General features: G+C 45.2%; 1 protein-coding gene across 2 annotated transcripts in view; it reads right to left on the reverse strand.

Annotated features, from left to right (window-relative positions):
• GPLD1 (glycosylphosphatidylinositol specific phospholipase D1) overlaps positions 1-23,594 on the reverse strand; it is an 85,536-nt gene extending 61,942 nt beyond the window's left edge. For both annotated transcript variants that reach the window (XM_088475961.1, XM_088475959.1), the window contains exons 1-3: positions 23,507-23,594; positions 20,002-20,057; positions 7,889-7,967 (exon numbers count right to left, since the gene is read on the reverse strand). In XM_088475961.1, coding sequence (XP_088332087.1) covers positions 7,889-7,967; positions 20,002-20,057; positions 23,507-23,594 — 223 coding nt within the window. The remainder of the gene's footprint in view (positions 1-7,888; positions 7,968-20,001; positions 20,058-23,506) is intronic.
• Between the last annotated feature and the right edge of the window lie 2,597 nt (positions 23,595-26,191).

The following is a 26,191-nucleotide window of genomic DNA, read 5'->3' on the forward strand; positions in this document are numbered from 1 at the left end:
TAGCAAGTAGTAAAAATGCACTAATTAGTTCGCAAATACAGGGCACAATAGCAAGTAGTCAAAATGCGCTAATTAGCTCGCAAATACAGGGCACAATAACGGCGGCCAAAAATATACACAAAAAACAGAGTTCGATTTGCCACAAGTGGAAGGCCAACCAAAGTTGCGTACAGACAAACAAGAACATTCCCTAAACAATTTAACACATGAACTTACCAAGAGCTAATATCTAAGAAACCGGACCAAAATGTCTTTGGGGCAGAGCCAAAAAAAAACCTAAGAGAGATGAAATGACGGAAAAAAAATATTAGAAAAATCAACACCACAATGAGAGACAAATTGCCCCGAAGTTATACTTCCCCAAACTTACCAAAACTGGAAACGATCCAAAAAACCAAAAGTGAAAAAAAAGGAACTGAAAACCAAGAAAAACCGCTAACACAAAAAAAAATAACAATAAACGCAATCTCCAAAACCAGCCAACAATCAACTCCAACCAACGTAACCTCCAACATTCAATAAACGCCACCTCGAGTCGAAATGCCACAACCCATAAATAGTGTTTAGTTTCCCGCCCAAATTAAGGAAGGATCAGAGGAACGCACAATCAATGATGCGGCCGCAAAATAAGGACGCATGTATAAATACGTCACAAGACAAAAACACAATTCTGGTGTATTTCTAGTTGGAACAACACACATGGATACAGACCAGGAAAACAATGGACAACAGTCCCGCAGTAAGTATTTCATGCATTTTGACTCAATGATTAATTCTAAACATGTTATTGTGCAAGTTGGGAATTTGAGATTTCTTCAAATTACCCCAAATAGGTGAGGAGGATGACATGGAAGAGGCTGCTGGGCCCAGTAATCCGGGCAAAGCTGCCAAAAAGAAAAGGCAGCCACAATTCACAAGAAAGGAAATGGAGGTTTTGATTCAGAAGTGTGTGGACATCCTGCCACAGGCAGACAGGAATATGAGTGCAAGCCAGAAGTGGAGAATGTGGGAAGAGGTAGCCGTGGAGGTCAATAGGGTGGGGGATTATGTCCGTCTAGCCCGGGATGTCAAACGGCGGTAAGTAAACACTTGACCACCCTAAAACCAACAACCCAATCAAATAAAAAGTAATGCTTCCAATTTAACCCATAGATGGCAAGACTTCAAATATCGGCTGAAACAAAAAATGGCACACAGGGCTAGGCATGCAAGGGGGACAGGTGGAGGTCCAACCCCTGTGTCATTGGAGTTTACAGATTTAGAAGAGCTGGCACAGGGGTGTGTGCAGCCTGTGGAGGTGTTTGGCGTGTCCAACATGGATACGGACATGCCAGACTTTGCGGCTCCTCATGTTGTCCCAGGTAAATGTTGTGATGTCACCAACTGTGAAATGTTATTGTGCCAATATGTAGATTCTAATGTGAGTCTTTTCTCATTTTTCCAACAGAGACACAGGCGGATGAGTCTGCTCCAGAGGGGAGCCTTGGCCGCAGAATTTCTGCTGGCTCTGCAGGGTAGGAACCAGTACATCCGGCTGAGGACCCTGCAGAAGCCAGTCCAGGGCAATCCCCCTCGCAGGCAGTGGCCCTCCTCACAGAACTCAATTTAAAATCGGATTTCCATACGGAGATTCTGCAGAGGATGGACGCCAGTCTGGTAAGGGTGGCTGAGGCCCTGGAGCAAAATGCTGCGGCCAACGTGACCATTGGTCAGGCCCTGGCGGAAAATACCAGGGCCAACATCCGCATCGCCACTGCCCTGGAGCAGCTCGTTCGCCAGCACATGGTGGAGCCGACCTCCCTTCCTGCCGGAACATCAGGATCCTCCACCTCTGGCACAACATCAGCCAATCCTCCAAATGTGCCTAGCCCTGTGCCTAGTCCAGAGGCCACAACATCTGCCTCTGGACAGGCCAGCCCTATGACATCCTGGACCCGGTCTGGCGCCCTCCCTCCTCCAGCCAAACGGGCAAAAAAACGGTGACACCATTGGCTACTTTTCCCACACTCCTTCTGTGCTTGCCTCATATTCCTTTCTGGCCAAAAATTCCCTCTCCTTTCTTGTGAATTGTTTTTAATTTTTACATTTACGTTTATTCAAAAATTATTGTTTGCACAATTAATAAATATTGTGGAACACTGCCCAAAATGTTGTAGTTCAATATGTTTTTTTTTTATGGGTGGATACAAATAAATTTAGCAGAAACGTACGACTTTGTATTCTGACATTCTTTACAAAATGGGTTACTTTTAATCTGGGCCCACAAGCCAACAACGTTCAAAAACACAAATTACACATTGTAAAAAAAGTGCTCGTTAAGGAACGTTTAAAACATTACCTAAGGAGTAAAAAACACCTTGCAAACACAAAATGAGGGACCAAACCTAAACATGATGACATTATTGTTACAATAGTCCAAAAACGAACACATTGCGGCCAAAATACACCCCCACAAATGTACGCTAACTGATTGTGTAATCATGACATTAGCAGCTATGATTTCCACCTGCGTTCGGTTTTGTGCTATCCAAAAAAACTGCTTTCCAAACACATACCAAGCCGGTTTTCAATCCAACACTAATTGAGTTTCTGACAAGCCGTGATTAATCGATGCAACATCGTGGAGTGCCGGGACGGAGGAGAAGGCCATCGCCACTGTGGTCGAGTTATCCAGCCCCTAAGCTGTGCGAGCATTTTGAAGGGAAAGAGGATCATCCAGTGACGTATGAGTTTGTACGAACACATTGGACGTTCGCATTTGTTAATGTATGTACGCCCCAAAAACGCCTCGCCACGCCTGCGTTTTTCCATCTCCACCCCCGTCAACGCCCAAAAACGTCCTGTTCTGTCAATCACATTTGACATGTCACTTCCTGTACGCTATTTGACGAACGAGACAAAAAAAACTTGCAATCAGCCGTACGCACATGCGCAGTGTAACACCGGCGCATGCGCTGTTAGTCAACATCGGAACGCAACGAGCGTACTGCCTCTAACGAACGACTCTGAATCAGGGCCTAAGTGTGTTGCGCCCCCCCCCCACCCCAGACCCAGGGTGCATCCATTATAAATACATCCCTAGTCAGACCCATTCATCATTCATATAACGCAGGCGATATCACAGATATCTCCTAGATACAATTCTCCCCCAATAATTTTCACAGTTCCCATACTTTAGTATGGTGATGTAAAAATTCTGCCAATCATCAAGCTCCGAAAAAGCATTTTTTTTTAAACTCGAGTGTGTAACTGTACGTCATACTGAGATGGTGTACAGGCCCCCAAAACCCTTTACAAGTGCAGAGAGGGATCTTTTCAGATCCTTCCCTGCTCTATCTCCACTGTGTTCGGCGGCTGTTCGCAACAGCTCCTTCCCTTCTCCCCTCCACAGCACCCGCAGCCTATCTTACCTGCCTCCGGCAGCCCTGTCACTCAACTATCGTTCTTTAGTACCATCGGCAGCACTCTTCAGAAGCTGCGGGCGAGGGTGGGGGGTGTGTGCTGACACTAGCAGGCAGAGGAGACATCCGGGGAGAGGAGAGACCTGAGCAGGAGGTGTGGGCAGGGAGCAGAGACTCGGGGAGGAGGTGTGGGCAGGGAGCGGAGATACGGGGAGGAGGAACAGACAGGGAGCATAGAAACGGGAAGGAGGTACGGACAGGGAGCGGAGACACGGGGAGGAGGTGTGGACAGGAGCAGAGACACGGGGAGAGGTGCCTCACAAATCCAAAATGTATATGTGAATACTGTGGTTTAAATTCAGAGAAGAGGTGTATACAATGGTGCAAAGACAGCACTTCTATACAGACTGACAATTCTTCCCTGGACACTTATCATGAGCTCATAGGAAAAACAATAAGGTTGATTGTTGGGTATGTAGTCACCATGTCATTCAGGGAATGTTATGTTAATGTCTATCTCATTGCACTCAAATCAAACAACACTTCACTCACTATGTGTAACTCACACACTTGAACCTTATAATGTCACAGGTTCCCTACGTTTAAAATGAACAAGGTATCCAAGGTATGATCAGGACAACATCATGTGTATTAACAAAATGGTACAGGAGCTGAAGGTATTTATTTGGGAACCAGTATTTGTAACACAATCTTACAAAGAGGACCTTTCAGAATTAAGCTTGGTTGGGGATCTTTTAGAAATGATTAAACACACAAAACCTAATAATGAAGAATGCGTGAGTGCATCAATAAACTGTGTAATAACATAAGGAATGTAGGGGTACAATAAAACATACAGTCATCGTATTGCAGAATGTGCCAAGCGAGAAGAAAGCGTGGATGAAAAGAGTGCCCGTTGTAATGTTCCTTATAATGCTATTTTGATAACACATTGTCTAATAAACCATGACACTACCATAGGGGTTATAGTATGTGTGTGGGCACAGGCTTATAAATGGTTACCGGTCAATTATTTTGGAAAATGTCTTATAAGAACATTGCTACCTGATGCAGTGGTAATACAACAGAAAAATCTAAAAGAAACATAGAAAATAATTACTGTGTAAGAACGGAAAAAAATAGAGATACAAATGGTCCATGAAAAGTACAAGCACCTCTTTACACTGTCCCAAGGTTATAAAGTTGGTTTGGGATTTGGTAAAATAATAAAATTTGGTACATGGGGAATAACTGCAAATCAAAGAATGATACAGAAATTAGGAAAATTAATAAACAATATCACAGACATTGTGGTAATAGAGCTTCAAGCAATAAACATTGAATTGATGCAGCACAGACTACCTAACAGCTGCAACTTCAGGATACTGTGTTACTTTGCAAACAGTATAAAGTGTACATACATCACAAATTCTTCTGATATTGAAGAAATAATAAAAAAAAGTTGAATTCAATTATTTGGGAGATATAATCAAAATGAATTTGCTGAACAAATAAACGTGATGGTGTGATTCACGACAGCTGGTTCACCTGGCTGAACCCCTGTACCTGGTTTGCATGGGTCAGAAATTGGTTAATCAATATTATGCACACATTGGGAAGGTTAATATTTTTTTTTTGTCATGATAATGTTGTTGATTTTCTATATATTAGTGAAATGCTTCAAGAAGGTGTTCCAATGCATTAAGAAGAAATCAGACGATGCAATTTATGAGAGATATGAACTTTCTTCTGAGTTATGTTCAGAATTTTCAGAGGATGGACTGATAAAACAGGAATATGGGGACATTCATATTTCTTCAGCAATTCACAAATATATACATGCTTATGTAACTTTCTTTTAATACACAGGCTTCCCCGGTTTATTCACTTACTACAGCTGTCACCCCACGTGACCCGCGCAGCTTCCTGGGAGCAAGAGACTCAGGGCCTGATTCAGACCCGCTCGCGAGCGGGTCGATGTTGCCCAAGTGTGCATGCGCACGACGGAGGCGGCTCCGTCGTGCGCATGCGCGAGACCCGAATAACGACAGCCAAGCCGTCGTTATGGCTCTCGCACCAAAGGGGGCATGCTGTCGATGGTGATTGACAACACGCCCCCTTTGGTGGGCGCGCCGGGGGCGTGGCTGCCCAGACGGAGTAGTTCCCATGGGAACGCCTACCGTCTGGGGCCGACCCCACTGACATCACTAGTGATGTCAGTGGGAGTGCTTTTGGCTCTGATAGAGCCGAAAGCACTCCAGGGCTTGCAGCAGCGAGACCCTACCACAAGGGTCTTGTCACAAGCCCGATGGTCGCGATGGTCTTGACCATCGCGACCATCATTTTGGCCGCTCGCTATAGCTGTGGGTGGTCACCCACAGCTATGCGAGCGGCCAGGAGACCGCTCCAAAAAGTAGGAGGGACGGCCCTGATTCAGAGCGAGCGATCTGTCAGAGCGTCCGGCTCTGAATCAGGGCTTCAGAGGGCTGCAAACAGAGAATCCACAGAGAGGGACGGAGTGTCACTGTGCCGGGAGACGGTTCCACACTGCTGGAGCAGACAACACGTGGGAGCCGCTGGAGCGAGATTATTTGCAGTAGGACAGTGAGTATTGTGGAGGACTCAGTGATCCATACTCCACATTAACACATGTCAATCATTGAGAATATATATACCCGAGTTATTGTGGAAAACTGGAAGTTATTCAGTTTCACTGGGCCATTCATCTCCGTTTCCATTCATTGCTACAATTGTTGCTTGTGCATTTGGAGTCTGCTTATTAAAAGGGATCGGACACATTGTCATCAAATCGGGTCCCATTTGACTTTGTCAGCTACATGTTGTGCAAACATATTGGTGCCAGCTGTATATCTATCAGCTGAGATCTATTAGAGGACTTTTTATTACATATTCTGCATATTTGGTTGTTTTATTTTGATCCATTGTAATTATATGTTGCACTTACCGTATATACTCGAGTATAAGTCGACCCGAGTATAAGTCAAGGTACCTAATTTTACCACAAAAAACTGGGAAAACTTATTGACTCGAGTATAAGCCTAGGGTGGGAAATGCAGCAGCTGGTAGTGCCCCCAGTAGTAATATATCCCACTGGTAGTGCCCCCAGTAGTAATCCACCCCCCTGGTAGTGCTCCCAGTAGTAATATCCCCCCCTGGTAGTGCCCCCAGTAGTAACCCCCCCTGGTAGTGCCCCCAGTAGTAATATCTCCCACTGGTAGTGCCCCCCAGTAGTAATCCACCCCCCTGGTTGTGCCCCCAGTAGTAATCCTCCCTGGTAGTGCCCCCAGTAGTAATCCCCCCCCTGGTACTGCCCCCAGTAGTAGTCCCCCCCAGTAGAGAGAGACGTAATAAAAAAAAAAACACTTACCTGAAACCCCGCTCCTGGTCCCGACGCTGCTACCGGCTGCTCCGGCCGCTTTGCATTATGGGAGAGACGTCGTCATGAGGTCTCTCCCATTATCCACTGCGGGAGCCGGAAGATGGCTCCCGCAGTGGGAGCAGCAGCAGCCGATGAGATTCTGACAGACTCTCATCGGCTGCTGATTACAACAAACACACAGCTGCCGGCTCCGGCGGCTGTGTGTTTGGCAGTGTGTAGTGCTGACCGAACTCCGTCCGGTCAGCGCTACACACGCGGTGCAGCTGTGCCACAGAGACACAGTCTGCACTGCGGCCCGCATGGTACGCTACTCAGCTGCGTACCATGCGGGCATGACTCGAGTATAAGCCGAGGGGGGGCTTTTTCAGCACAAAAAATGTGCTGAAAAACTCGGCTTATACTCGAGTATATACGGTCTATCCCCACTCCCGGGAGTTTTATTAAATGTTCTTGGATATATTTATATTCAGATTTATGATATTTTAGTAAAGAATATATAACACTCGCCGCTGTGTGTTTAGTAGGCGAAACCCTCTCTTGTGTGTAATTTTGTTATTGTTGGAAGTTTGGCAAAGCTTCCTGTGGGTGTGCAGCAATTTACACAAGTAGGGGAGATAGCAATACACCATCATTGGCGCTTGGGTTATTTTCTGTCTACATTAAATATAGTGGTTTGGAGGTTAAAACTGAAAGCAATTAAGATTGCACTTCATTACCTTCCTGTCCCCTCTCGTCCCCCCAAGATAAGTGGCAGTTGCTTTCAGTGGTAGCCATATCAGCCATGCAAAATCTTGTCAATAAATCAATTTTGCAAAGAGAACATTGTGTTACAGAGAAACTGCATGGAAAAATTGCTATAAAAAGAGGATGGAAAATGTATGTGGGGGATTACATCTATAAGCCACACCTCTTATTATTATCCCCAAATGAATACTATACTGTATATACACACCAAACAAGACAGATCTTAATGTTGTCTTTACCAAAAATGTGTCACTGCAAAGCAGAAAACATTGCTTAAAAGGCATAATGGGGTGTATTAGACCATTTGTATATAGTTACAGTCTCATCGCCTTCATTGTCTCACCTTGCATGCAGAGGTCCTGATAGAATGCATCAGGGTAAACGCTCCCAGCCTGGAATGCATCAGCGTGTTTCTGCAACAGCTGGTAAAAATTTGCATGAGATAACTAATAAATATAAATAAAATGAGTAGTTTTATATATTAATGGAATGTAACAGACTGTCATGCTCCTTCCACATACACACACAGGGGCTGATATTGAGTGGGACATAAGTGGCTGTATTTGCAGGTAGCCTCAGAAGCCAGATTTATGCTAATGCCAGATTTCAGACATCTAAACTCCAACAAGTCAGAACATTTCCATGCACTCACATTCTCTCTGCCCAGTTATCGCCCCCATAACTTCCATTTCATAGAAAGAGAGATCCAACAGATATCTGTCTGACTCAGATTAGGATGGACATAGGCAAAAATACATAAATTCACATCTGTGCATGCACTCTATGGTAAAGCTCGCCTTTTACATTTGTGCAAAGTCTCTTATTGAAGATTATTATGGATCCACAATGTGCTTTCTGTGAGTTGTCAATTCTTCCCAAAGCCAGCGGGGGCAGCTACATTTCCTGGTTTGTAAAGACAATAGGGGATTTAAGGCCCCTACACACCAGACGATATTTTGAATGATCTGGCTGATTCCGAAGCATCAGAAAGGCAAATCGTTCAAATCGCCATGTGTGTACGCACTATGCGAGCTCCTGTGGCAGCATTTGTCACAACTACAGATCTTTTGTACATGCAGGAAGATCTGTCAGTCTCGTTAACGATTCCCCAAGGTGGTGCAGTGTGGACGCTCTACCGAACAATCAGGTGATATGGTTACATTATATTGTTAACGATCTAATCACCATACGATGCAAGATTTATTGTTTGGTCGTTTGTTTCGTTGCACAATGTGTATGCACTAGATCGTTTGCCTGGGAGTTCAAGGGAAATCGTTAACGACATTGCATTGTTTGAAAGTCGTCTAGTGTGTACCTAGTTTTGCTAAAGCTTCTAAGAGACAAGTGGTGGTGATGTCTATCATTTTCTAGAATGCAATAGAGAAATTATAGCTAGAATCTGATTGGTTGCTATATTCAACACCTCCACTACAGTGGCGGAACTAGAGAATGATGGGCCCAGGTGCAAGAAAATGCTTTGGCCCCCCTATGCAGTGCCCCCAGTAGTGGTCTCCCTATACAGTGCCCTCAGTAGTGCCCCTTATACAGTGCCCCCAGTAGTGGTCCCCCCTATGCAGTGCTCCCAGTAGTGCCCCTTATACAGTGCCCCCAGAAGTGGTCCCCCCTATGCAGTGCCCCCAGTAGTTGTCCCACTTATGCATTGCCCCCAGTAGTGGTCCCCCCTATGCAGTGCCCCCAGTATGTCGCCCCCAATGCAGTGCTCCCAGTAGTGATCCCCCTATGCAGTGCCCCTTATACAGTGCCCCCACCCTACATATATAAGATAAACATACACAAAATGAAAAATGTCAAAACACACTTACCTGAATCCCCGCTTCTGCACCTGCAGCTGTCAGCTCCTCTGTCCTCCCACTCTGCACCATGGGAGAGATGTCATGACGTCTCTCCCATCAACCACTGCGGGAACCGGAAGGTAGAGCTCATAAGTGAGCTCAAGCCTGGCTCCCTCTGTGGACACAGCAGCCAATGAGAGTCTGTCTGACTCTCATTGGCTGCTATAACAAACACACTGCCGCCGCTGGCGGCGGTGTATTTGTTACGGTGTAGTGAGGACAGCTCTCACTGCGGTCTGCACTGCACTTAAATATTGTGGGGCCTGGGGGACACTGGCAGCGGGTGCAGCGGCGCTGTTGGATGCAGGCGGCTATGGGCCCCTGCACCACAGCGGGCCCCGATGCAAGGCATCGACTGCATCGACTGCACCGCTGCTAGTTCCGCCACTGCTCCACTTGTCTGTTTTAGAAACTTTAGTACATAAATCTCCCCCAATGTATCAATAGTTAGTTTAAACAATGGAATCAGAAGCAGACTCACCCGAATCAAGCAAAAAAAAAGGGTGTAATTCAATTGCCTGTTATGTTGGCAAAGTAGTGCACACAATAGCAGCACTTACAGTATCCCCTAAATCCCATATATTACACAAACTGTTTTTATGGAAAAGAAAGCCAGACATTTTTAGATAGAACAAAATGGAAAAAGCATATAGATTCAAACAATTGACAATTGATAATTCCATTTCGAATAATACAATCAAAATTCTAATGTAATGTAAATAAATCACATATTAAATTATGCAATAAAATAAAATGAACAATAAACAATAAAAAAAAATAGACAATAAATAAACAATATAGGGGAAAGTTCAGGGGATGGGAGGTCAGAAGGGAAAGAGGAAACTAGGCGGGCGATGAAGGGGTGATCTATGGGAGCAAATTTCATAATCTCAAATAGATTATATCAGAATCAAGAAGAGACAGATACAGGTACACAGTTGGAGCCATTAAACATGGAATATTGTGTAGATCCCTTAAACAGCATCCAAGGAGACCATAAAACAGTAAAGTCGGTGGGACTACCTTTAGAGAAGGATATGATGTCCTCCATATCCATGTAATAATCGATTCTCTTGAACCAATCTTTAATGGAGGGAGGGGAGGTGGACTTCCATAACACAGGGATTACCGCTTTAGCTGCATTGTTTAAGTGCCTCAGTAGGGAATTCTTGTATGAAGCCGTATGAGAAGAGGTTATGTTTAAAAGCCAAAAGCCAGGATCTCTAGGGACCTCTCCCCCAAGAATTATCTTGGAACATTCAAATACATTCAACCAAAAAGTAGCCAGGGAGGGGCAATCCCACCATATGTGGAGAAGGGTACCTGGTGAAGAGTTACATCTCTAGCAGACTTTTGGGACCTGTGGGTACATTTTATTTAAAAGTACTGGATATCTATACCAACGTGTTAAGACTTGTAGAGAGTTTCTAGAGTAGCTATACAAGAAGAACTGGCAAAGGTGTTATTAAAAACAATTTCCCAATCAATATCCTGAACTGTATCTTGGAGCTCGTTTTCCCACACTACAGTAAATTGAGGAGGTAGTTTATACAAATTTCCAATAATTATTGAGTACAATTTGGATATAGTATGGGATGGAGTTTGAGAAGAAGAACATAAGGATTCAAATAAGGTAAGTGTCCTGGTGAGATCAGGAAGCTTGCAAGAAGTGGTGATAAAATGTCGTATCTGGAGGTATTTCCAGAATTTGGATTGGGGGACATGCCACGATTCCTGGAGTTCTGTAAACGGATGCACCCCCGACGAACAAACCATATGGCCCAGTCGAAAGTGACCATCGCTCATCCAGTTTTTAAAGGACAGTGTGGAGAGTCCAGGAGGAAAGTCCAAACTCCCAAGAAAGGAAGTGAGAGGGGAAACATTAGATGAAATTTGGGGGAGACATCGCAATTTCTGCCAAGCGCGTAATGTAGGTGTTATAGTGGGATGTCTAACAGTTGGTAGTTTGGGAAGCCATGGAGCAATTTCTATGGGCTGAGCCAGACTGCTCTCCTCCAACATGATCCACTGTTTGAAACCCTTCGCTCGAGTCCATTCAAGAACATGATTAAGCATTATGGCATGATAATAGCTAGTGATGTTGGGAAGCTGTAAACCTCTGTCTTGTTTACGGCGGTAAAGGATAGCATGTTTAAAGCGTGGTGTAGAGGTGTTGCAGACAAACCTATGAATAAGGCGTTCCATCTCCGCAAACCATGCAGGAGGTATGTGGATTGGGAGGGTTTGCATTAAATATAAAATTTTGGGCAAGGAATTCATTTTGATCACATTAATCCTGCCGATCCAGGATAGACGAGCAGAGCACTTTTTAGCCAAATCAGTGCGGATAGTTTGTAATAATGGTAAAAAATTATTCGAGAACAGTTGAGATAGGTCTTTAGTCAGGAAGACTCTGGAAATATTTAAGTCTAGTGGGATGCCAAATAAAGGAGAAGGATTGTTTCAAAGAATTTACCAAGGAAGGAGGGGCAGTCAGACTCATAGCCACATGTTTAGAATAATTAATTTTAAAATTTGAAAACATGACAAATTTTTGGAATTCTGAAACAAGGTTCGGAAGAGAGGTAGCTGGGTTAGAGAGCACTGCAAGAAGGTCATCTGCAAAGAGTGCTAGCTTATATTCCTTACTGCCTATATGGATACCAGAAATGTTCACATTACTACGTATCGCCCTAGCTAGAGCCTCCATACATAGGACGAATAAAAGAGGAGAGAGAGGGCACCCCTGCCTCGTACCATTTGATATAGAAAATGAGTCAGAGAGGGATCCATTTATCCTAATTCTTGCTGTGGGAACAGCATATAATGCCAAAATTCTCAGCAGACATGTAGGCCCTAATCCCAAATGACGTAAAAGACCTGACAAAAATTCCCGGTTGACCCTGTTGAAAGCCTTCTCTGCGTCAGTTGATTAAATAATAGTCTGAGTAGATGAGAGAGAGGCTTGGTGTATTAAATTAATAACTTTTGTTGTATTGTCTCTGGCCTCGTGACCTAAGACAAAACCAACCTGGTCATCGTGGATCAATTTAGGTAGGAATGTCTTCAACCGGTCGGCCAGGAGCCTAGCAAAAATCTTCATGTCAATGTTTAGGAGTGAAATAGGCCTATAACTAGGGCATAAGGTAGGATCTTTACACTCCTTAGGTAAGACAGTAATGTGTGCCTCCAGTGATTGTTTGGAGAAACCAGTACTATCTGAGATCAAATTAAAGGCACGAGTCATAAGGGGTGCCAATCTATCTTTGAAAGCCTTATAGTAAGCTGTAGAAAATCCATCTGGTCCAGGACTTACCAGCTGGAGAGGAGGAGATTGCCTGATCCACCTCTTCAACGGAGAAAGGTGCCTCAAGAGAATCAACCTCTTCTGAGAGCTGGGGATAGTCAAGCGATCTTAAATAGATGAAATTGCCTCTCGATGGGTAATAATGTCCGATTCTTGACTCAGGTTCTTAAGGTTGTAGAGTTTAGCATAGTAAGACCGGAAGGATTCAGCGATTTGTTTAGTTTCATTATGGGTCTGGCCATGCTCATCTTTTATAGCTTGAATAAATGTAATAGCACGTTGTTCGCGCAGTGCCCTAGCCAACATCTTACCTGGTCTATTTCCCCATTGGTAGAAACAATTACGGCATTTACGGTAGGACAGTTTAATATTATCCATGGAGAGTTTATGGAGGGCAGCTCTAGCTTCCTCCAATTTAGAATAGTAGTGTGGGGATAATGAAGCTTTGTGGGTAGTTTCCAAGGATTTGATCTCAGCCCTTTGCTTTGTTTTCTGTTTTTTTAAATAGGAGCCTAGTTGGATGCAAGTGCCCCGGAGTACACATTTATGTGCCTCCCACACCGTGACCTTGGAAATGTCATCTTGGTCATTTTGTTCAATATAAGAGTCTATGGAAGACTCAATTTGGGATTTGCAACAGGCATCTTGTAAAAGGAGATCGTTAAAATGCCATGACCAAGGATTGAGCGAGTGTTGTGGAAGGGAAAGGGTAAGAAAAACTGGAGCATGGTCAGACCATGTGATAGATCCTATTGAAGCGTTTGATATGAGATGTAGGTGTCGGTGACTTAAGAAAAGATAATCGATTCTCGAGTAGGTGTGGTGAGGGCGAGAGAAGAAAGTAAAGTCAGATACAGCTGGATAAGCGATCCGCCAGGAATCAGCTAGCTGATGGTCGTGAAGGGTGCGTCTCATCCGCCTAAACTCCTTCCCTGGCCTATGAGTTGATTTATTGGAAGTATCACGGAGAGGGTCAAGGGGCCAATTTAAATCACCTCCTATAACCGGAATTCCTTCGGGTAAAGCCTCAGCTTTATCTAGAACAGCAGCAATAAAAGAGGGTTGGCCAGAATTAGGTGTGTAAACATTCAAAAAGGAGAAGGTGGCATAGAGTACAATTAACCAAAATACCTCTACCTTCGACAAGGTTATGCATGGAAACATCAGATATCGGTAAGTGACGAGCAAACACAACGGCAACACCTAAAGTCTTACTGACTGAATTATCACTAGAAAATGTTTGAGGATAATAGAAATTTTTTAAAGGAGGGGCATGCCCTTTCTTGAAATGCGTTTCTTGTATAAGTGCTATATCTACTTTATCAGCACGAAAGGACCTTAGCATTTGGGATCTCTTTTCAGGAACATTCAATCCTTTGGCATTAATGGTGACAATCCGCAACACAGGTTTATGACTAGTCATAAATTAATAATGTAAATATAGCATAACAATCTGCATCTCTTGATATAGTGTTAGTCACCCAACCATATATGTCACCCATGGAAAATAGGAGGGTAGTGGGAAGAGTAGAGGGACGGAAAAAGAGGGAGGGAAAGAGAAAAAATAAAAGAAAAAACATAATCGCATATAATAAGCATATATATGAAACACTGAATATAGATAAGAATTGAAACCTTGAAATGCTGCATCTGGACAACCAGGAGACAAAAAAAAGCTCCATGTCCAGGATGTAAAGAAAAAAAATGCAGCATTGAGGGGGTTCGGAGGGGCGGTAATAACAATCACCCAAACATACGAATATAAAATTAAATCAACTTCAACTAGGCAAATCCCACAGTTAACTTTGCATTATGAAAGTTATAGGCATAATGAGGAGTAACGTCACAAGTATTACTGCAATAATTAGTTAAAATATACTAAAAATGCAACAAAATGAACATTGGCATCATAACATTTAAATATATGACTAAGGGGGTCATTCAGACCCACTCGCGAGCGGCAGTACGCTCGCAAGTTGGTCGATGTTGCCCACTGCGCATGTGCACGATGGAGGGAGCTACGTCGTGCGCATGCGTGAGACCCGGGGTGCGACGGGCTTCCCATCGCTCCGGGTCTCGCACCAAAGGGGGCGTGCTGTCGATGTTGATTGACAGCACGCCCCCTTTGGTGGGCGTGCTGGGGGCGTGCCTGCTAGACGGAGGCGTTCCCATGGGAACGCCTACCGTCTGAAGCCGGCCCCACTGACATCACTAGTGATGTCAGTGGGAGTGATTTTGGCTCTGAATCACTCCAGGGCTTATGGCAGGGAGACCCTACCACAGGGTCTCCGTCGCAAGTCCGATGGTCGTGATGGTCAAGACCATCGCGATCGTCTTTTTGGCCGCTCGCATATGCTGTGGGTGGGCACCCACAGCTATGCGAGCGGCCAGGAGGCCGCTCCATTTTCATGGAGGAGGGCCCTGATTCAGAGCGAGTTCTCTGGTCAGAGCGTCCGGCTCTGAATCAGGCCCTAAGACCAAAGTCTTTTGTGGATAGGAAGAAACTGAAACGGTCTCACCAATTATATATATAAGGCGAAGTGGTCAAGTCTCTTCTACGGGTGTTTGGAGAGACGAATGTCTTGTCCTCCGTTTGGAGCTTGAAATATGATGCCAATTTTCTCCATTAGAAGGAAGGGAAGGAATCGCTAGAGAGCTGTGAAGGTTCTCCCAATCTGGAAGTGCCACTGGACTTATACCCAAAGCCGAGAAGAAGGAAGGGAGATCGTCGGGAGAATGAAGAACAACATTTTTCCCATTATGACTTACTTGTAAATTAAATGGAAAACCCCAACGGTATCTCAGGGAATGTTTGCGAAGTTGTTCTGTGAGTGGTCTCAGAACCTTCCTTTGTTGCAAGGTATACCATGATAGGTCGGGAAAAAGTTGGATTTTGTCCCCGTTAAAATCAACCTCTTCAAGTTGTCAGACCTTCCATAAGATAGCTTCTTTTTGGGTATGGTAGTGAAGGCGACATATTACATCTTGGGGTTTGTCAGTGGGTAGACCTCTCGAACGAAGGGCCCGATGCGTCCTATCAAACAAGATTTCACTATTGGGGTCTAGACCAAGGATCTCCCCAAATATTTTCGTGAGGGCATCTGTGAGGTTAGGTTGTGTTACATCTTCAGGTAGACCACGTATCCTGATGTTATTGTGTCTACCGCAATTATCCAGGTCATCCATACGTGACTTAAGAAAGCGGATCTCAGATTGTTGGTGAGAGAGTACTTCTGTGAATTGGTGGAAAACGCCCGCGGATACCTCTTTGTAATCTTCCAGGCCGTCAATCCTAGTCGCCAACTCAGCCATATCTGATTGAATAGTGGCTACTTTCTGACGAATAGTAGACTGAAGTCTGGCCTCCAGAGACTGAAAGTCCTGTTTTGTAGGTAGTGATCTGACGTGAGAGAGAATTTCACTAATCTCGTCCCGAAAGGAAGGTGCTGAAGGGCTGGAACTAAGATTAGCTTCCGGAGACATTCTGTCTGAAGAAGAAGAGGCATCAGGCGAGGCTGGTGCAGAGGCCTCATCCGCCATAGTGGTACCAGCAGGCTTTAAAAACTGACGCATATCTTGATGGGATCCGTTATCTGACCTACCACCAACTTCCGACCTGGACCTTTGTTTCTTGTCCTTCCCCATTCTGAGTTCAAAAACTGTAAATTTGTGACATAAAATTCGATCTCCTCACAATTCCCATGTGTGAAGGTGACTAGAGAAAAAAAAAGGATTGGCTCATCGCCAGACACCGCCCCTCCTAAAGACCTAGGCAGCCATCAGGAATGCCATCACATCATGGCAGAGAGAGAACCATACGTGGTTTCATGTCCTCGGAGAAGCACGAAACTCGTGTTGGGTTCGATAGATAAGGTACTTAGAGTAGAATATGACAGTCTCTAGAGGATGGTGAGAACTCTTAGTAGTGAGTTTCCAAAAGTCAGCCACAAGAGGGAGTCAAAAGAGCTGGTATTATTGATGAGGATTAAATCAGTGTAAGATACTTAAGGGAGACTTTTGTTAAGTAATATAGATAGAAATAGGTATTAAATCCAGGTAGGTCTTTTTGGAGAACGTATATGTTATAATTATCACAACCTCTTAATATTCATGCGGTGAAGCATAGAGGATTTGAGAGCTCTATGTGGAGTGAGTGGGGTCACTATAATAAAGTCTTTAGTCCACCAAAGATGGACTCTGTGTCGCCCAAGTTCAGCACACTGCAGGTAGAGGAAGATAGTACAGAGATCACTGAGAGTGTAGGCGGCAACAAGATAGTAACAGATGGCATTTGCAGCCCTCCGCAACGAGCCCGGCATACTCACCGCACCTCAGTAGGTCAGGAGGTCTGAGTCACCTCTTCTCATCAATCGGAGGGAGCCCACAGACTCCAGGCAGCAGTACTCCACACCCGACAGCCGAGCAGGGTCCAAGGAAGCGCCACAGAGGGCCCACGCTCCAGTCCTCTCACCTCCAGGACTTCCAAGATGGCAGGCACTCCTGCAGGTCTGCCCCAGTCGCCCGCTGAGAGCCGGCCAGCAGGTCTGCATGAACCAGGTAAGGCCCTTAGGTGATGTGCGGTTGCGTCAGCGTCAGCAGGGAAGACTCCAGCGGGGGCTGAAATGGGACATCAGCGTCTAAAGCAGATCCGCGATCCGTCAGGCCCACGGGCGGGTGCCACAAATTTAGGTTCCGGCTTCAAGGGTGGAAAGTAGGCTGCAGTCTGCAGGAGGGTATGAGACCCTCCCCGACTCCACAGTCCTACCTCAGGAGCGCCCACCAGTGCTGGGTACAATATGGGATCCCACCAAGGGAATTTAGGCTGGATGGTGGTTTGAAAACGTGCTGGATAAAGCAACTAGATCAGGAGCAGCAGAAAAGCCCGTCTCCTCCAAATGGCTGCCAAGCCACGCCCCCTAAATCCCATATATTAATATATAAACCCCTTTAGGGTTGCAAACTAAAATGTATGATTTAGGGGCAATTCAGGCTATAGTTGCCGGTGTTCCACAGCCTCTACTAGAGCACATCACAAATATTGCCTGCCATTCACCTGCAATTGAATTGACCTCTTTAAAAAAATTGCTGTCTGTGCTGGCTAGGGTGTTAGTTTTTTTGTTTTACGACTTCTGGACTTCTACATGGACCGAAGAGAGTCTGATCCAAGGGTTGGTATGAAATTTTTTTTAAAATAAAGGACTTCCCCCTTTGGTGTCCATGTCCTGTAATAATTTTAATATTCTCTTTACAGCAGGACTATAGGTGCCAGTGGGCACTTAATGCCTGGGCATGCTGGTACATGTTGTTCCACAAGTGCCTGCATGCCGGGGCAGGCTTGCTGGGATCTGTGGTCCCACTGTAATGAACAATATTATCTATTTTTTACACAATTAACCCCACACTCAGGACCTCATTCAGAGTCGGTCGAAGCGGCCGCACGATCGTACGGAAAAAGGGGCCGGATATGCAAATGATTCCCACGCAAGTTGTGTCCCTAAGTTCGGATCGGTAGTTGGCCGACCAAGGGGAGGAAGCAGTCGGAAGACAAAAAAATACGGCCCCTTCTCGTACGCATTGCACGTCATCTCCGGGCATATAAGGATTAATCGAGACAATCGGGAACCATCGGAACTGGTCGTAGAGTTTAAGGTTGACCACACCCTCTCTTAAGCTCTACGATCATGTCAGTGTAAAAACCTCCCATGTCACATGTGCCATGACGCTACTTTGTTAATTATGCACTCCCATAATCCGTATGCACTCCCATAAAACGCCGTTCGCATAATCAGGCACGCCTGCGTTCGGATCTCCACTCCCCCGTTTTCAAGCACCTTCCCCTGTTACCACCCACAAACGCCTCCATCTGTCACTCAAACTACCGACCTGGCTGTGTTCAAGGTGAGAGAAATTTCTGATCGTAGCGGCTAGTTTGCGCACGCGCATTGCGAACTTTACGCATGCACAGTATAGCGAACATCGGTGGCGTACGACCGTGCGGCCTTAACGACCGACTCTGAATGAGGTCCTCAAAGCTTCCAAGAGGCAGGGAATAGTAGTTCCTTGTGCAAGGGTCCTCTGAGGAATTCCAGTGATGGGCTGGCGAGTTTGGGGCTGGTTTTACATTATGGCAGGGGGACCGCACGTCGTATGTCTTCCTGCTATAGTGTAATCCGGCCATCTGGTTCAGTCTGGTGCTTGATACAGGATGATAAGGGGGACGCCACACCAATTTTCCCTCGTTTTTTCTGTACCAGACCAGGCTGAAAGGTGCAGGGCTGGTTAAGGATTTCGAGGGAGACCCTATGCTATTTTTAAAAAATGTTTTCTTTACTTGTAGGTGCAGTGCTTCTTCCAAACTCACTTGCCACAAGTAGGTCTATTATTTGGGAGTGTTTTTTAGTCGGCTTTGGGTGGTTTTCTCAGTCGTTTTACAAACCGATCATAATAATTCTGAGTGCTTCTACAGCTATCTATATATAAAACTATGCATTGTGCATCCGATGTACCAAAGTGTTCTAAACACTGGGCCTTATTCAGCAGCATACGCAATTGCAATTACGTACGCAGATTGATCGATTGTCACTGCACATGTAGACGCACCACTCTGCATGTGCGCTGCGATCGCACTGCAATTACGGATGGACCGAGGTAACCATCGCAGAGTTAGTGACAGGCAGTGAGGGTTTGTTGGGGGTGGTGGGAGGAGAGTGATTGGAAAAACGCAGACGGTCCTGTCTGCTTGAACGCCTTTGTATGGGCGTGCATAAATTAGCCATAGCGATTGCCTACGCAGCTTGAGTACCGATTTTTATGCAGGTAAGCAACATATTTTAGCAGCTGCGTTCGCATCAGCGATCCTCACTGAATCAAGCTCACTGTCACTCTTTCAGAATACCATTGGATTTGACTTTAGTAAATTTGCGGTTTTGGGCTGTTTGCAATGTTTACAAAACGGACGGTAAGTAAATATACCCCTAGTAATTGATAGCTACAGAATAATGCCTATAGCGGGCTGGTAATAATAGTACAATTTTAAACAGCATGAAATGAAATTTGCAGCAAAAAGCTCTTTTTTAGCCCACCTGTACCATGCACATATACAGTTATACCCACACTGCACTATACGCCTTACGTACAAACGGACAGAAATCAGGAAACAAATACACACCTATGTATGTATGTGCAAGGAGGGAAAAAAGGAGCATTAACCCAATAAATAAATGTCTGGCTGTTATTTTAAAGGCAACAAGTAATATTTGTTTAAAATTAAATATGTCATAAAAATCTTAAATATACCTCTCGGTAATTAACTTTTCCACCCGTATGATTGAAGTACTCCAGAGCTCGGTGAGCTGTAAAAAGAAATGAATGAATGAGTCAGACAGCTTCTTCATGTCATTGAATCATTATTTGTAATGGTCTGACAGGCTGCTTCCTCATTGATGTCAGATATTCCCAGGGATTTTATATGAATCTCACATGGGTTCGGCTCATAGATTGGCTGCATCAGGTGTGTACAAACTGCAGGGGCATATTAAAAACAGCAATACAGTTTACTAACATTATTTATTTTTCTAAATAAGCAAATATAAGAACAGAGGGCCTGATTCAGCAAGGAACGCACAGGAGAGAACGCACGCACTTGGCCGATGTTTTTGCACTGCGCATGTGTATGCCTCGCACTTCGTGTGCGTGAACTAGCCAGTGCGATTGGGTTAGGGTACACAGACTACACGCAGTGTGTAAGCAGACCACTCCGATATTGATTGACAGGTAGTGCCGTTTGTGGGTGGTGACGGGGGTGATCGGCTGAACACAGGCATGCCAGTGGGTTTCCTTGCATGGGCATGCATAAATTATCAACCAGAGGCCGTCTGAGGCCTCATCGCGTGTGCGGGGAAGTAAGCAATTCCTGAGTAAGGTCTAGGCTTCATTTACTGTCCGATGTTACCGTTTCTCTATGCTGGCCAAGTATAAGGATGTGAGTAAGGGGAAGTGGGCGTCCGTATGTCAGGCTGCGATCGCAATGTGAATGCAAACATTTACATGTCACTACTGATTTTAGTAACTGCATTGCGTGTGTATAAGCAGAATAGTGATCCGTAGTGAATCAGGCCCAGAATGTTGACGTTTTAATCAGTGCTAGGTCAAACTGAATTATTAGCGATGTTACCAGACTCATTGTATTATTCCAGATAGATTGCTGCCATATGCATATTTATAATGGGTGCAGGGTGTGCGGTCCACAAGGGGTCCCTGGATTAGGGGGCCCTGCAACGCATCCCCTGCACCCAAAGTATATTTACCTTGTGCCAGAAAGTGGTTCTCTCCTCTGTGACGCCATCTTCCCATTGACATCTTCAGGAATTGATGGAAATTAATTGACTTGGACTTAAGGCCCATACACACTAGACAATGTGTACTGGGCGATGTCCTCAGCGGCGGGACTGGCGGGGGCGCTGGCATCGGTAAGTGCATCCACACTTGCTGATGCCGGCCACAACGAACGATGGCAGGGGGGCGGGGCCATGCTGCATTCGGCAGCATGGCATTGTTAACGATTTCCCCATATTGAGCTGCGTGTACAGCCAACTGGGGATATCGTCCCACGGGAGTGCGCATTGTTCGGCGGTGACTGCCTCTGGATCAGGTACTTCCATTTTCATCTCTCACACACAGTCATCCCGAACAGAATCAGATTTATGTGCACAGAAATAATAGTGCAAAAGTAACATTCAAAAATGTTACTTTTGCACTATATTATTTGAATACAGTATGTGTAAGATATTGCTTTTGTGAAGAAATTGGTCTGACAGATTTGTTAATATTTACCATAAACCAGCGACTAACTCACTCTCTCTCTCTCTTTTAATTTTAAACCATAGAGGCCCCTCTTTACTTAAGTGTATCAATCCCCCAAACCTTAATCCAGCTCTGTGGGTATAGCAGGGGATGTATTTATGAGACCGGCAGCCGCGATGCCACCAGTCTCAACCTTGACAAGGATATCCCGACAAGGGACCTAAAATAGGCATCGAAATACCGACGCCTATCTTAATCCTGACGCTGGAACGCCGAAGGACGCGTGCCCTAATGCGGTAAATCCGGTCATCTCCTTAGCAATAGCCAATGGGGGGGGGGGGGTTAGGTTTAGAGAGCGTAGCGGGGTTAGGTTTTTTGGGGGGGTTAGGGTTAGGCACCCTAGGGAGTAGGGTTAGGAACCCCTGCGGGAGGGTTAGGTTTAGGGTGTGGTAATGGGGGTTAGGGTTAGGCATCCCCGGGGGAAAGTTAGGGTTAGGCACTATGGGGGAGGGAGTTAGGGTTAGGCACCACTAAGGGAGGGTTGGGGGGAAGAGGGGTAGGGTTAGAGTACCTACCTGCGCTGTCGGGATCTTCTCCCTTTGGGCTGCCGGCTTCGGGATATGAACCAGCCGCTATTTAGCCACTGGGACTTTATACATAATTCCTATAGCATGTAGTGTAAAAACTATTTGCTAGAACATTAGTACAGATACAGATACACTATATCAGTATTTCCCAAACTGGGTGCTATGGACACTTGCAGGGCTGACATGTGTTGGTGGTCAAGGAACAAATTCATTTATTTATGGTCATTGTGATAGGCAAAACCAGAACTGGTGGCTGCCAATCATTTGGGGGAAAAGAATTGCAACTCTGTTCACAACCACATAACTGAACCTAATGATGACATATAAGCACCAAAGGCTTCATTTAAATGCTGATACTCTAGGGCGCCGTGATTCCAGAAAGTTTGGGAACCAAAGCTGCACGCAACAATCATAGAGCATATTGGCACTCGTGTGCCAGGAATTGGTGGCTTAAACTACCTGCTACTGTATGTGCAGTCAGATACAGACGGTAGTCACTGAGATCCTGGGAGGAATTCGTGCAGTTCCAGTGTCCATGCCTCACTAGCCTTACACACAGACTGTGCTTATTTTCTGCTTGTACTCAATGGTACTGAGTACTGGCACATGCTTTCCTCTCCAAAAAAGCACTGAGGACAGATAATTGTCTTCACGTAAAAGCATCAGTTCCCAATTAAGGGCCAGATGTGGCCGCAGTGTGTGCTCGGAAATAAATATGTATATCCGTCTGTATTCAGAGTTTGCTACGTTTGGAGCAGCTCCATCAGATCCATTTGCTTGTGAAAGTAGTCATCATCACTGTCAGCACACAACTGCATACGCCTAACTTGGAATAGTCCGTAATTGTACCTACACACCCACAACACACTCGGGCATAGCTGGCCATTCTCACGTAGGCTAGGTTCAGTGTTGACGGCATTATGCGCTATGCAGAAAGAGCTTTTACACCTAGTATAGGACTGATAATGATGACGGCTATGAAATTAAGCATACAGATAGGAGCAGTCTGGCTGCATTTATTTCCATGCACACATTGAGCAATTACGATCGACTTACATTGTGCTATTAATCTGGTAATTTAGGTTCACAAATATATATTGATATTTAGCAATTTCTTCCAGATCAACAAGATGGACCATGAAATTACATTGGATAATGTTTATTCTCAAAAACAGCTGGATGGATTTTGGATGGATCAATTCTACAGAAAATAACTGAATCAAGTTTTGTAAAATAAAAATGTAAGAAGAAGACTGTAATAGTTAAAAAAAAAATTACAATTATCATTTGAATGATCTCATCTCTGGATTTCTTCATTCAACGATCTCTAGGGGTTGACATGAATACTTATTATACATATATTTTGTTACTGGGGTTCTCCAACAATAAATCACAATAACACTCTCACTTACCTATCTCTATATGTGCTGAGATTCCACATGTTTCACTTTGTTGCGTAAAAAACAAAAAAAACAAAAGTAATGTAATGTGACCAGTCATGATTTTCAAATGGCTATACGTAACACATGATGAGTGAAACTGCTCTGGAAATTGGCGGAACAACCTTTGGAGTTTCATGCGCTAGTCCTACAGGGACATCAATATTGACACAAAAGTTAAACTGTTAACTAGGCACCTGGGAATAAATGTACTTGAAAAAGAACAGATCCTTAGACATGCGCAGGGCTGGATTGGGAATGTAAAGTGGCCCTGGAAAAATGTCAGAAAGTGGCCCAACATTGGGCAAATGAAAGAGTAAGTTATGTCCTTTTGCACCTGAAAAAAATGGGCGTGTCCTTATGAGAAGGGACGTGTCATGTGAAATACCGTGGCTGCGAGCCATGCCTCTTGTTTTTGTCACACTTGGGGCATGCCCAGCCCTCCAGGAGCACGTCCCCAGTCTCTCTGTCTCCAGTGAATGGACACCCTGCGCATGTGCACAGTATCTATTCAGTGGGTGAGAGGGGGCTTCCCAACCTCCCCCCACCGCAAGGGGAGATCTGTCTCACAAGACAAGGATGCGTATTTTCTTGTACAGCTTAATCTGTGAAGTTCATTTTTTTACTTTTTATATATACAGTATGACGTAGTTTTGAGGACCTTTTCTATATTGGCTTAGACAGTGCGTTTCATTAAGATGCTGTATCTCATTTCTACTGCCATCTTGTGGCTTTGGGACTAAATGCACTGAGTGAATTGTCTATCTGTTTTTTATCCAGCCATCGTAGGGATTCCTGGGTAGCGCCTGGAGGCACGTGTCGCACTTGGTGTGACTTCACCAGGACCCAGCCGGCGGCAAATGGGGCATGTCAGCTGTCTAATCACCGGGGATCTTTTATTCTGTATAAAGGTAAGCACGATGCACTGTATCGTTGTCCTAACGAAATAGGAGTTTCCCTGATCAAACTATTTTATATAAAATAGATTTGCTAATTTTGTATAATTTGTATAAGTAATACGGTTTCATTAGAATTGGTGTCTTACTGAAGATTACTGTTCCCCAGCCTTTTCTTCTAAACCTACCAGTGGTTATATCTATGTGTGTCTCCAGCACCAAACCCTGTGTGTCTCGACCTAAATAACCCTCAGTATGTGACCCCCTGGCCCTGTTTTACCTGCAGTAAGGGCCCCCTGCCCCTGTATCACCCACAATTAGTGCCCCCCTGCTCATGTATCATCCACAATTAATGTCCTTATGCCCCTGTTTTCACCACATTTAGTGTCCCCCTGCCCCTGTATCACCCACAATTAGTGCCCCACTGCCCATATATCGCCCACAGTAAGTGCCTCCCTGCCTCTGTTTCATCCACCATTAGTGCCCCCCCTGCCCCTGTATCACCCACAATTAGTGCCCCTCCTGCTATACCACAATTAGTGCCTTTCCAATAAGTGCCCCGCAGTAAGAGCCCCCCCCTTGCCCCTGTATCAGCATGGCCTCAGTAGGCCTTTATCTCTTCCCACAGGAGCTGCTTATCCCAGCTGATGGCTATGTCAGTTTGGCTGTCTGTAAAGCAGGCAGAGGCCTCTTCATGGACGGCTTCACCAGGCACCCCCTTGTCCTCCTCTCCGGCTTCCTGCTGTACATGGCGGAGGGTTCTTCTCCTCCTCCACCATGATGCTGCTGCTGCTGACTCGGCTTTGCCCACCTCCGGGCTCCTCCTCACTGTTATCAGAGCTGGACTGCTCTGTTCTCCATATCCCTATGACGCCTTCAATTGCTGCTGCGCTCATAGCCCAGCTCCACCTGCCTCCCATACTGTCACCCACGGTCCCATCTCCCACACTGTCACTCGGTGCCCCCGCCTCCCACGCTGTCACCCGTGGCCCCACCTCATTCACCTGTTTGTTTGTTTTTAATAGGAAACAAAAAATAAACAAAAACTGTCTGACAGGCGGCCCCACAGTGTGTCGGCCCACCGGGAATATTCCTGCTACACTTTACAGCCAATCCGCCCCTGCCCAGGGTACATGTGCAACTAGTGTTACGGGCCATTCATACCCATCTTTGGGGAGGCCATCTCAGAGAGGAAAAAAGCCTAGATCATATCCTGCTCTGATTCTTTTGGCCAGGAGTGACGGCCAAAGTCAAACAGTTTTGCCAACTGTGTCCCGTGTGTCAGAGGACCAACCCGAGACCCCATTTAAGGGCCACTCTGGTCCCATTGCCTATTATCGGAATACCATTTGACCGCATTACAATGGATCTCGTAGGTTTGCTGGAGAAATCAAAATGCGGTAACCAACATGTCCTGGTAATCTTGGACTATGCTACCCGTTATCCAGAGGTGATACCCCTGCGGAACACCAAGACAACTACTATTTCCAAGGAGTTGCTGCTACTCTTTTCTCGCCTTGGATTTCCTAAAGAAATTCTTACAGACCAGGGGACTTCATTTATGTCCCAGGTGATGTCAGAGTTGGGAATAACCCGTCTTCATACCTCAGCCTACCACACACAGACGGATGGGTTGGTTGAAAGATTCAACAGGATCTTAAAATCTATGATCCACCATGCTGTCCTGGATAATAAACGAGAGTAGGTTGAAGTACTCCCTTATCTCATGTTTGCCATATGTGAGGTACCTCAATCATTAACC

This window comes from Taudactylus pleione, unplaced genomic scaffold, assembly GCF_031769625.1.
Source record: "Taudactylus pleione unplaced genomic scaffold, aTauple2 ptg000179l, whole genome shotgun sequence".
In the NCBI taxonomy this organism is placed as follows: Eukaryota; Metazoa; Chordata; class Amphibia; order Anura; family Myobatrachidae; genus Taudactylus; species Taudactylus pleione.